Source organism: Eulemur rufifrons, chromosome 2 (assembly GCF_041146395.1).
Source record: "Eulemur rufifrons isolate Redbay chromosome 2, OSU_ERuf_1, whole genome shotgun sequence".
Classification (NCBI taxonomy): domain Eukaryota; kingdom Metazoa; phylum Chordata; class Mammalia; order Primates; family Lemuridae; genus Eulemur; species Eulemur rufifrons.
In genome coordinates this window covers 8,687,021-8,698,940 of record NC_090984.1, presented here as the reverse complement: position 1 = coordinate 8,698,940, position 11,920 = coordinate 8,687,021, and the positions used below count along the sequence as shown (strand labels likewise).

The 11,920-nt window shown below is 56.4% G+C and overlaps 1 protein-coding gene across 3 annotated transcripts; it reads right to left on the bottom strand.

Moving 5' to 3' along the window:
• Positions 1 to 323: 323 nt before the first annotated feature.
• On the bottom strand, positions 324 to 10,047 carry PALM3 (paralemmin 3). 3 transcript variants are annotated; one of them, XM_069477379.1, is made up of 8 exons: positions 9,838 to 10,047; positions 7,079 to 7,127; positions 6,010 to 6,090; positions 5,282 to 5,424; positions 5,064 to 5,148; positions 2,578 to 2,623; positions 1,254 to 2,435; positions 324 to 1,022 (listed from the first exon to the last, which is right to left on the bottom strand). In XM_069477379.1, exons 1-8 carry the CDS (start codon positions 9,876 to 9,878, stop codon positions 559 to 561), a joined length of 2,091 nt encoding a protein of 696 aa, XP_069333480.1. In that variant the 5' UTR covers positions 9,879 to 10,047; the 3' UTR covers positions 324 to 558. The 3 variants fall into 3 exon arrangements, with proteins under 3 accessions (XP_069333480.1, XP_069333462.1, XP_069333471.1); XM_069477361.1 differs by having other exon boundaries at positions 324 to 2,435; XM_069477370.1 differs by lacking the exon at positions 9,838 to 10,047 and adding an exon at positions 9,313 to 9,715 and having other exon boundaries at positions 324 to 2,435.
• Positions 10,048 to 11,920: the final 1,873 nt, after the last annotated feature.

Here is an 11,920-nt window from a genome sequence, read left to right as displayed (position 1 = left end):
CCTCCACCCTCTCTTCCCTTTCTTATAAGCTGGAACATGCATGTGGTTGTGATCTGGCTTTACCCCTACCCCAGGGGAGGGTGGGGCAAGACGCGGAAAGGAACTTGAATCCCTGAATGACCACGTGGATCAGAGCCATGGAGACAAATAAACTTTTATGCTTTTGTAGCTACTGTAGCTTGAGGTCTTTGGTTACAGCAGCTGAATCTATACTCTCGCTGATCCCTAATCTTTGACTCTAGCAGAGTTAAGCCCTCGATTTCTCACCAGGAGATGATGGAGTGATTCTGCGCCCACAACACACACATTCAAGCAGTCCGAGTGCTTTCTCGTTTTATTTTCAAGTATAAAGGCTTCATTGCAGAAGGGGGCCAGGGTCACAGGCAGTGTGGGCAAGGAGTCCGGAAGCCAGGGCATAGGTGGACGTGTGGGTCAGCTGGCTTCCAGGCACCAGAGCCAGTCCCGTGGTGCCCTGTCTGCGCCTGGGACCCTCTGCTGGGTGCCAAGAGGCCGAGGTAGCTGTGAGAGGAGCTGGGCGTGGGGTGGAGGCACGCGGACTCACATGACCACGCAACACTGGCACGTCTTTTGTTTCGGGCCACTTGCCTCCTCGCCCTCAGTGGGGGCAGGTGGCTCAGGCTGCCGGGCAGGTGCATAGGTGGGCACGGCACGGGCACTGGGGTTGGCGCTGGGCCCCTGACCCTGAAGCAGTGGCTGGCACTCTGCAGGCTGCTCTGGGGCTGGGGTCTCTGCCAGGAGGGGCGTGGCATCCCCCGAGGGGCCCTGGCCCTCTGCAGGGGCTTGGAGCTTCACTGCTGCCTCCTCCAGGGAGCCTTCTTGCTTCTCCTGGGACTTCAGTCCTCCCTCCTCTGGTCTCGGCTCCTTGTCAGCCCCAAGGGGAGTCCCTGCCTCGCTCACCTCCTCTGCCTGGTACTCGGTTCCTTCCCTGGACTCTTTCTGCTCTTCTGGATTCAGATCTTCCCCAGCCCCTCCGGTCTTCTCTGCCTCCACTGTCCCCTCTCCTCCTTTCCTCTCCACCTCCACTGTCCCCTCGCCTCCTTTCCTCTCCACCTCCGATGTCCCCTCTCCTCCTTTCCTCTCCACCTCCGATGTCCCCTCGCCTCCTTTCCTCTCCACCTCCACTGTCCCCTCACCTCCTTTCCTCTCTGCCTCCATTGTCCCCTCGCCTCCTTTCCTCTCCGCCTCCATTGTCCCCTCACCTCCTTTCCTCTCTGCCTCCACTGTCCCCTCGCCTCCTTTCCTCTCTGCCTCTGCTGTCTCCTCACCTCCCTTTTCCTCTGTCACCAATGGCTCCTCAGTCACCTCTGGCTTTTCTTCACCTCCCTCCTTCTCTCCTCGAAGTGGTTCCTCTACTTCCTCCTCCACCCCAAGCTTTTCCTCACCTCTTTCCTTCTCTGCCCTCAAAGGTCCCTCACCTTCGTTTCTCTCTACTCCCCAGGGCTCCTCGCCTCCTCCCATCTCTGTCCCCTGCTTTTCCTCGCTGCCACCTCTGCTCTCTGGTGCCAGTGACTCCTCACTTCCTTTTGTCTCCACCGCCAGGGATGTCTCCACTCTGTCGCCCAGTGGCCCTGGCTTTTCCTCACCTCCCTTCTCCCCAGGTCCCGTGGACTCCTCTGCTCCACTCTGCTCTGCCTCCCACGTTTCCTCCCCTCCTGCCCTCTCTGTCCCCAAAGAACCTTCGTCTCCTCCCTCCCTCCCTGTCACCACTGGCCCTTCCAACCCCTCCACCAGCAGCTCCTCCCACTCCTCACTCAGGGTCACTCTCTCCACCCAGATGAAAGACCCCTCCTCTCCCCCAGAGCCCCCCTGCCCAGCCCCCTCAGGGCTGCTCCTGGGAGCGCCGTCCCCTTCTCCCGAAGCTGAAACCTCTGGTCTCTCGGGGAGCCTCGGGGAGCGGGTCTGCGCCGCCTCTGGGCCCCCACCTACCGCCCCCGTGGCCTCTGAGTCGCTGCCCCCCACCCCCTCCCAGACCACCTCCACGACGCCCCTGTCCTCCCTCACCCAGGCTGGGAGCTCTGGGAGGCCAACCCCCTGCCTGTCCCCGATGGCTTCGAGCACCACCTCCTCCACCTTCGCCTCCAGCTCAGGGCGGGTGACCCCGGTGGCACCATCCTCGGTGGCTCTCAGCCCCTCCCACACCACCTTGACCACGCCCCCTCCGCTGGCCTCGCCCACCCGCCCCTCGCCTGCCACCGCTCCCTGACTCAGCTCCCGCTCTGGAGCGGGGCTGGGTCCAGGGTAGGGGCCGTTGGCTTCTGAGGAGGCCCCAACTGCCCCGGGGACCTGCCTCGGAGCCGGGGCCGGGGCCGGCAGAATCCCTACAACCTCCTCTCTGGGCTCACAGGGAGACTCTGGGGACACGCCCACTGGTCCCGCGGGCAGGGAGGCTCTCTTGTTGTCCACATCAGTGTGGCCTGGGGGAGTCAGGGGCGGAGAGGAGAGGAAAGAGGAGAAGCGAGCGTGAGGAAGGACCAAGAGGCCCCCTACCCTCGCTCCTCTTGGGTCACCCTCTTTGGGGGTGACCTGATCCCCAGACCTAGGAATTCCAACACTCACCTTCAGGACCTACATCGACAGTGGGCTGGGAGAGAGGACGGTGACCCTGCAGGGATGGCAGAGACAAGATCAGGCCAGGGCTCATCCCCACCTTCAACCTCCCTGAACGCTGGGATCCCCTCCACCTGCTCAGACACCCTCAGTGTCACTCCACATGGCCCCTTGCCTTCCTCACCTGTCTTAACTCCCTCTGCCCCAGGGCCTTGCATGCAGTAGGTGCTTAATCAATGCTGTGTTCATGCAGCCAATCTCTCTGTATTAGGGGCCCACTCTGCCAGCCACTGAAGTTACCAAAGCCAAGGGACACTTAAGCCTTTTGCTATTGGAACTTACATTCCAATAAACATAAACACAAATAAATATATTAATAATGTCAACAAGTGAGAAGCACTATGGAGAGGGGGGAAAAAAAACAGGGCAAGGAGCTAGGGCCTGCCTGGGAGGTAACAAGGTGCCTCCTTTAGCTATAAGATGTGAGAGGGCCTCTTCAAGGAGGTGACATTGAACAGAGAACCAAAGGGTGAGAGGAGCCAGCCATGAGTCAAGAGGTGGCGAAAGGCATTTCAGGCAGAGGGAACAGCAAGTGCAAAGGGGCTGCACTGAGCTAAGCAAGTTCAAGGAATAAAAGAGGGTCCCTGAACTCCCAACTTCACTCAAGTACTTCCTCTGGGGTACTCCCACATCCCAGTTTCTCTCTCAAAGACTCTGTTTTTTTGTGTGTGTTTTGGACGTTTTTTGGTTTTGTTTTTTGTTTGTTTGTTTTTGTTTTGAGAGAGAGGGTCTTGCTGTGTTGTCCAGGCTAGAGTGCAGTGGTACAATCACAGCTCACTGTAATCTCAGACTCCTGGGCTCAAGTGATCCTCCTGCTTCAGCCTCCTGAGTAGCTGGGACTACAGGTACATGCCACCAGATTCAGCTAATTTTTCTATTTTTTTAGTAGAGATGGGGTCTCGCTATGTTGCTCAGGCTGATCTGAACTTCTGGATTCAAGCGATCCTCCTGCCTGGACCTCCCAATGTGCTGGGATTACAGGCATGAGCCACTGAGCCTGGCCTCTCAAAGACTCTTTGTATCCCATCCCTTCCTCTGGACTTTGAGCTCTCCGGGGCCAAGAACTAGGCCTTGCAAATCTCTAGCAAAGAACTCCAGCTTATACTAAAACCAGACAAGTACTTCTCATTGCCAATTAGAGGGTCTCTGCTCCCTCTGTGTCATCCAACAGGCTCTTGGGAGCCGAGGTGAGACATGAGGGACAGGTGAGGTCTGTGAAAAGCCTGTACCTCACTGCAACTAGGCAAAAATGTCTCTGGAACTTTGGAGTTCAAGAAAACCCAAAGAGCCAGGTTTCAATGTGAAGTGTCCTGTTTTTCAAAAGCCCATGTGCTGTATGGCATGTGGATTATATCTTGTTAAAGGTGTTACCAGAACAAAAAAAGAATGGGCCTGCACCATGGCTCACGCTTATAGTCCCAGCACTCTGGGAGACTGAGGTGGGAGGATCACTTGAGGCCAGGAGTTCAAGACCAGCCTGGGCAACATAGTGAGACCCCCATCTCTACAAAAAATAGAAAAATTAGGCTGGGTGTGGTGGTTCATGCCTGTAATCCTAGCACCCTGGGAGGCTGAGGCAGGAGGATTGCTTGAGCTTAGGAGTTTGAGACCAGCCTGAGCAAGAGCAAGACCCCATCTGTACTAAAAAGAGAAAAATTAGCTGGGCATTGTGGTGGCGCATGCCTGTAGTTCCAGCTAATCAGGAGGCTGAGGCAGGAGGATCACTTGACCCCAGGAGTTTGAGGTTGCTGTGAGCTAGGCTGATGCCACAGCACTCTACTTAGGACAATAGAGTGAGACTCTGTCTCAAAAAAAAAAAAAAAAAAAAGAGGAAGAAGAAATAGGAAAATTAGCCAGGCGTGATGGTGCACACCTGTAGTCCCAGCTACTTTGGAGGCTGAGGTAGGAGAATTGCTTGAGCTTGGGAGTTTGAGGTTGCAGTGAGCCATGATGACACCACTGCACTCTAGCCCGGCTACAAAACAATACTTTGTCTCAAAACAAAACAAAAAAAGGCCATTTGATGCATTAAATTGCCAGAACATCTCATAGTGATCCTTTCCCATTTTCTGGGCCTAATCCCAAGGCCACCTGCCCACATTTTCTGATTGCATTCCTCACTGGGACCATATTAGCAACCATATATCAAAACTTTCCCTCGTGCCTGTTACTGTTGCTGAGCTGTGGCCTCACAGGCCCTCCTGAGGGCCTTTCCCGGTAGGCGCTCTTGTTGTTCCCGTTTTAGAGGTGGGGAAACTGAGACTTGGAAAGGGAAATCGACTTGCCCGAGGCCACAGAGCAAAGTAACAGCAGAAGGTAAATTCGAATGCAGACCTAGTGGCCACGATGCACTTGCAGAGAGCAGCACTTCTGGTCAATGTCCTGCTTTGGGGCCCGCTGGCCACGCCCCCCATCCCATGCCCCTGGCCCCTCACCTGTCTGCGCCAGCTGGGCCTGCCCGGGGGCTTGTGCTGGGCACCTGTGGATGCACCTTGCAACAGCTGCAGTTGGGACTGGAGTCTGGGGAAGAGAGGAGGCTGCTAGGAGCCAGGGCCCCAGGCTTTATGGGACCCCAGCTCAATTTGCCACCTCCCCTGAGCACACCCAGGGTCCTTCTAGCCAGACTGGGGCAGGGCTGGCAGCGCTTACTCACGTGAACAAGCTGTCTTGTAGATTCTGGATTCGGGCCTGAGCCTGGCCCTCTGGCGACTGGGGGTCCTTTGAGGTAGGGTCCTCGGGCCGCTCCGGCCCTTCCGCTGCCCCGTCCATTAGCCAACGCTCCCGGAGAGACTTCCTCTGGGCATGGGAAGGGAGCTGGGGCTGGGCATGCGGAAGTCCCCGCGGGACCCCGCGGGCCTGGGCACGTTTCTTACTGCTCCCGCAACCACCCCCATGGGACATACGCCAGCCTGGGATGCATGCCCACAGTGCCCCCCAACGTTGCCAGGTGGGACAGCCGCCCCGCTGCCAGCCCGTAGTCCCCCCAGGCTGGAACACACCGCCCGGCTGGGGCAGACACCCCCTTCTTTGCCTACACAACCCTTCCAGAATGGAACAGACACTCCCAAAGGTGAAGTCAATTGTCCCTCTCTTTTAGCCCCTCCCTACCCCAAAGCTGGTCTAAGGCTGCTCCCGTCTCCCCCACATTGGGACAAACACCTCCACTGTCCCATACTCGTCCCAAGGTGGAGCAAATGTCCCCATTACCACCCTACTTCGTCCCCTCCCAAGCTGGGCAAGACACCCCCTCAAGGCAGGGACCACCGCCCCCAATTGCCCCGCTCAAACTGGACAGAGGCTCCTATCATCCCCCAAGCCGACTCGCACGGACACCCCCACTTCATTCATTCCCCGAGCGGGCCGGGCGCCCCCGCCCCCAACCTTGAGCCGCTCCACGCGGAGTTTCTCCTCCTCCAGCTCCCGGCGCGCCGCGCGGATCTGCTCCTGCAGCCGCCGCTTCTCCTGCGCACAGAGGACCCGGAGCTGCCGCCGCTGGGCGCGGCCTCCTCCTCCCTCCTCCCTCCTCCCTCCTCCCTCCTCCACTGGGGCTCCCCGGGGTTCCCGGGGCTGCGAGCCCGGTGGGGGCGGCCGAGCGCGGGGGGGGAGGGGGCGCGCGGGGCGGGGAAGGGGCTGCGGACGCGCTGACTCAGCGGCGGGACCGGGGGGAGGGGAGGGGGAGGGGGAGGGGAGGGCGGGGCGGGGGCGGGGCCGGCCGCGCCCGGGATGCTGCGGAGGCCTCGCCCGCGCCCAATGGGGGTCTGGGGATGGAGGGTGCAGGGGGTGGGACCTTGGGATGGGGATCTGGAGGCGGGTCAGAGCTGGGGGGATCCGAGATACGGGGTTCAGAGAGATGGGGGTTCAGATGCGGGATCAAAGGGAGGATGCTAGTGAGACGGGCGTCCAAAATGGGGGTCTAGAAAGACTGGGGTGTAGAGATGGGGTCCGGAGAGACGAGGGTGGGTGAGATGGAGAGATCAGAGAGGTAGGAGTGCAGAAGTGGGGTGCAAAGCGATGGGGTGCAGAGATGGAGGGCAGAAGGATGACGGACACAGAACGGATCAGAGTGATGACATCCCGAGAACGGGGTCAAGAGAGACAAGTGTCAGAGAGCTGGAGGTCCCAGGAGGTTTGAGAGGTTGGGGGTCTGACGAACGGCGGCCTGAGAGATGGGGCGCAGACAGGGGGTGTTTGGGAGGCTGGGGTTCAGGAATGGGACGTCGGATGATGCAGGTTCTGACAGCCCCACCACTGTGACGGTGGCAAGTGACCAGAGGAAATGCAGGGGAGAGGGGGCTGAGGATTGAGGTGGGGCGTCCTGCGCAGCGCTGGGGGCGCTCTCTCCATCCTTCACAGTGCTCCCAAGGGTGACTGGCAGACCAGGAGCGAGCTTGGGGAAAGTTTGGGGGTTCCCAGGGTGCAGGGCAGAGCGCACTGGGAGGGCCTCACTCACCGCGATGACTTCTAGCCGCTGCCGGTAGAGGGAGCTCTCCGCCATGGGCCTGTGGGGAGAGGGCAGGGGCTGCGGAGGGAGGGTATGGCGGGGGGCGGGGGGGAACCTTCAGCAGACTCTTTTTTTTTTTGGTAGAGGCAGGGTCTCGCTGTTGCCTAGGCTGGTCTCGAACTCCTGGCCTGAAGCGATCCTCCCGCCTCGGCCTCACCAAAGTGCTGGGCTTAAGGGCATGAGCCACCACCACACGGGGCCAAGGCAACTTCATGAATTTGAGCTGCTTAGAAACCGCCCGGAGCCCAGTGCTTTGCCTCTATTTCTCCTTTGCACCTGGGAGGACTCTGGGCAGAGGGCAGCGAACAGGGACCATGATTGGTTGAGCCTAAGATCTTGCTAGGTCTGACATTGCCTTTCTCAGCCTTAGTTTTCTCATCTGTAAAATGGGCAGGGCTAGCTTGACACCCCTCTCCCACCTCAGAGGACCCTTGCAAGAAAGTATTCATACAGGGAAAAGCTTAGGACATAGTGTTCCAAAAACAGTACCAAAATTTGTTATTAATATTAACTATGATTTAAATAATTCTCATAATCAATAATATTTATGACTAATAATAATAACCATTCCCAGTCCAACCTACAGAAACTCTCAAGTCCCACCAGGCCCCTAACATGCTGTGTGTCTGTTCCCAGTTCCACACCCTCTCTGACCTCTGCTTCTACCCAGGATCCCTTAAGCGCTAGGAGAGGTGAGGGAGCTGGGGAGGAGAGAAGCGGTCATCCCACCATTGCCATGGTAACTCCAGAGCTGCCTCCTCCATCTGCCAACCCCCCTCCCCAGGGGCAAGGGTGACTGGGTTGCCCTGCCTAGGGCTGGACTCTGAGCTGGGAGCGGGGGGACTTACTGTTTAAGGTTTAACCTGAGATTCACTTATCTGCCTTAACGCATCCCTACTTTCCAGCCTCCAGAGTGGCCCCTGGCCCCATCTGGGGTCCCTGTGGAAGCTGGAGGCTGACTAAGATGGCTAGAAGGCATTAATTGTCACATCAACCTCATCACAGGCATGCACTGAATACCCCTGCTGAGCCTAGGAGTTTGAGGTTGCAGTGAGCCATGATGAGCCCACTGCACTCTAGCCCAAGCGATAGGGTGAAACCGTGTCTCAAAAAAAAAAAAAAAAAAAAAAGGATACCTCCAACTATGTCGCCATATTGACTATGCTGCAACATAGTTGCTAATATCTAGAAGGCAGTATCTATCTACCTGTCATTTCGGACACCTAGCCAATGGTGGCCACAGAGCAAGCCCTCAAACATTTATTAATTCGAACCCTAACCCTATTAGGAGAGCATTAGTGGCACAGCCCAAACTCCAGCTGGGAACTCCCAGACCTTCTGTGGCTACACCATGAAGACACAATAGCACTTACAATATATAGTGTTCTAAGTGCCCCACCGGCTTCCGCTGGGCTCCCACGGCCACCTCTGCCTCCCCGTCCCCTCTCTACACTGATTGTGATATGCCCAAGTTGACTATTTGCTGAGTTGACATTGCAGCTAAGAACAAAATCAGCCAATCATAAGCACTCCCTTGTGCCAGGCGCTGTTTTAAATGCTTTGCCTACAGTAACTCATTTAATCCTGCCAAGGATCCTAGGAGGTAAGTAGTATATTGTCCCCATTTTATGGATGAGGAAATTGAGGCTCTGACAAGTGGCGGAAAAGATTCGTCCAAGGTCGTGAAGTCGGGATCAGAACTTGACGCTCCTGGATCCCAAAGACTGGGAATGGAGTTGGGGGGTCCAGGTCCTGGAACCCCCATCATGACAGCTAGGAAGGCAGAGATCAGCCTGGAGGGGTGTGGGGCTGGATTTTGGTTGGGACAAGAAATTGAAGTCACACTTTGCAGGGTATCCCCGAGGAAGCCCTGATTCCCTGCTTATGGGTTTACCCCTGGGGGAAGGCTGAAGTCCTCCCTCTCCTGTCCTACCCCCAAGATGTAATCTCTCTGCCTCTTCCTTGCTGGGGGGATCGGGTTCCCATTGCTAGGCAACCAGGTTTGCAGTTGGTGAATAATGCAATGGGGGACCCAGAAGGGTGAGGAACTGAATTGGGGTCCCTAGTGGGGGGGGGGCCCTTTTCCAGAACTCTTTACAAACCTCTGTAGCCCGTGTCACTTTCAAAAGCCTGCACACCTCAAATATTAAAATACTCCACATACCCCATGCAATATTGTTTACCTCTGACTCTGTAAGGACAACGAAGGTGGCCATGGCTTGAGGCCACCAGGAACCAGTTGGTGGCCATTTCAGGAAGCAGGTCATCATTTTGAATTTCCCACTGTCTTTCTCGGTTTGGGAAAAAGATCTAACTTCCGTAGGATCGCAAGCATTTTCCTCTTCCGACCCCCCCCGAGCCCCGACATGAAAGGGGTGATTCTTAGAAGCAAAGCATGCAAGTGACAGACCCTGACATTCCCCAGCTGTAGCCCCACCCCCCCAGGCTGGACTTTGGGTTCTCAGGCTGCCAGTGGAAAATTCCCGAAGAAGAAGGTGGCCAGGGAGAATCCACGTCTCCCTCCACCCCACGGCTCTCTGGGGAAGCAGGGCACAGAGGACCTGTGGGGTTGGCTGCCTACCCCCTCCAGTCTCCTGGACCCCTTAGGAGAGGCCAGCTGGGGCTCTCGGCTGCCAGGCAAGGCCAGCATCCCCTGTGGCCCCCTCCCAAGCCCTGCCCACCGGCCCTCCCTGACCCCAGACACTTACATGGGTGTGGCCGGAGACCACACCTGGCTCTGCAGAGCCATCTCTGCCCAGAAACCCACTTTCTGGTCTCCAAGTTCAGGACCCACCACCCGCCTGTCTGAAGGTGCCAAGGCTGTGACTTGGCTGGCCGGAGAGGGGGCCGCTGAGGCCAGGCGGGCACCGGGAGAGCTGGTCCAGCTGGTTTGGGCCGGGGAGGGGAGGCGGGAGGGAGGCATGCACCAGGCAGGGAGGGCGGGCGAGGGGGGCTGGGGGCTGGCAGGCAGTTCTGGGGAGGTACTATCAGCTGTCCTGATAAATTATTCACCAGCCACTGGCCTCCTTGCTGCACCCGGCTGCCTCTCGGCAAACACGCTGTCACACGTGTGGTCAGGAATGCTGGCAAGAGTGGCCAGTTGGTGACCACACCCCCACCACCAAGAGAATGGCATCTCCATCTGGCACCCCGGATCATACTGAGTCTGCCTGCCCTCCAAGAGTCACACACATGACATTACCGTTGCGTAGCGCACATGCCGTATACGCTGACACGCTACGGCCCTCCCGTATCGGACCCTGGCTCTCGAGTGGGGAGGGAAGAAAGGTGGGTGGGTGGTCCAGCCAGGGGAGTCTGGAAACCACAGGCTGAGCACCATGGAACCAGGAGGCTGGAGCCCTGGGGAAAGGAGGGCAACTTGCCTCAGTTTCCCCTTCTGTGAAATGGGAGAATCCAATCACGTGATAAGCCCTGGACACTCCTGGACTGGACACCCCTAGACTGCTGTGAGGGGTTTTCTAGAAAGATCTAGAGAACTTCCTACCCAAATCTTGAGGGTCCCTGTTCTACACCCCAATCCTGTTCTTAAAGGGCCAGTACCCCCTTTCTCAGCCGACTTCATACTTCATTTAAACAAGGTCTTGGGGAAGTCATCTTCTACTCTCCAGGCAGGGCCACAGGCCCCTCTGGTGTCCTGCAGTCCTCGGTGCTTCCCTCTTCACAGCCCTGGTTACACTGCGCAATTACAACCTGAAACATAACAAGAAGGGCCCTTGCCCCTGTGGGCCCTCCACCTTAGAGGACATTCCAAGGGGACCCTCCCTATAGGGCAAAGGAATGTGCCCAACTGTATCCTGCACTTCTCTCTTCCAGATCCTCCTCTGAGTGGCCAAGGGGCAGCTGTTGGCAGAGAGATGTGGAAAGAGATTGGAGATTTGGCATTGGGTACCCCTAGGTGTATGCACAGGCTTCCTGCTATGCTACATAGAGCTGGGGGTAGGGGGGAAAAGGGGGCAGTTGGAAGGCTGGGGTCTTGTGCCCCAAATTCTAGTAAAAAACTCCTAGGGGTCCAAAATGTTTTAAATCAGACCTGGCTTTCTGGATCATTCTGAAGGTGTATTTGCCATCACAGGAAGAAAGAACATTTAAAAAAAATTTTGTGCTGCAAATGGTGGCTCACACCTGTAATCCTAGTGCTTTGGGAGGCTGAGGTGGGAGGATTGCTTGAGGCCAGGAGTTCGAGACCAGCCTGAGCAAGAGCGAGACCCCATCTCTACTAAAAATAGAAAAAATTATCGCGGTGTGGTGGTGCATACCTGTAGTTTCATGTACTCAGGAGGCTGAAAAGGGAGGATGGCTTGAGCCTGGGAGATTGAGGCTGCAGTGAGCTATGATTGTGCCACTGTATGCCAGCCTGGACCACAGAGAGAGACACTGCCACTAAAACAAACAAACAAAATCAAACTATAAACAATTAAATAAAATATTTTATCTCCTCCAAAAGGCGAAAACAACTCAAATGTCCCTTATGAATACATAGATCAAAAAAATGAGGCATATTCATGCAATGAAATATTCATACATAAAGAGAAATGAAGTACCAATGCACGGTACAACATGGATAAGCTTTGAAAATATGATGCTGCTTGCTTTCACATCTGAATTTAAAATAGTAATAACAAGGCCGGGCGCTGTGGCTCATGCCTGTAATCCCAGCACTCTGGGAGTCTGAGGTGGGCGGATTGTTTGAGCTCAGAAGTTCGAGACCAGCCTGAGCAAGATCGAGACCCCATCTCTACTAAAAATAGAAAGAAATTATATGGGCAGCTA

What these genes read in the sequence shown, in the direction of transcription:
- PALM3 (XM_069477361.1), bottom strand. Translation starts at nt 9,878, where the DNA reads ATGGCTCTGCAGAGCCAGGTGTGGTCTCCGGCCACACCCAT. An exon ending in TGGTCTCCGGCCACACCCAT is followed by an intron (nt 7,128 to 9,837) that starts GTAAGTGTCTGG and finishes CTCTCCCCACAG; the next exon opens with GCCCATGGCGGAGAGCTCCC. An exon ending in TGTCGATGTAGGTCCTGAAG is followed by an intron (nt 2,436 to 2,577) that starts GTGAGTGTTGGA and finishes TGACTCCCCCAG; the next exon opens with GCCACACTGATGTGGACAAC.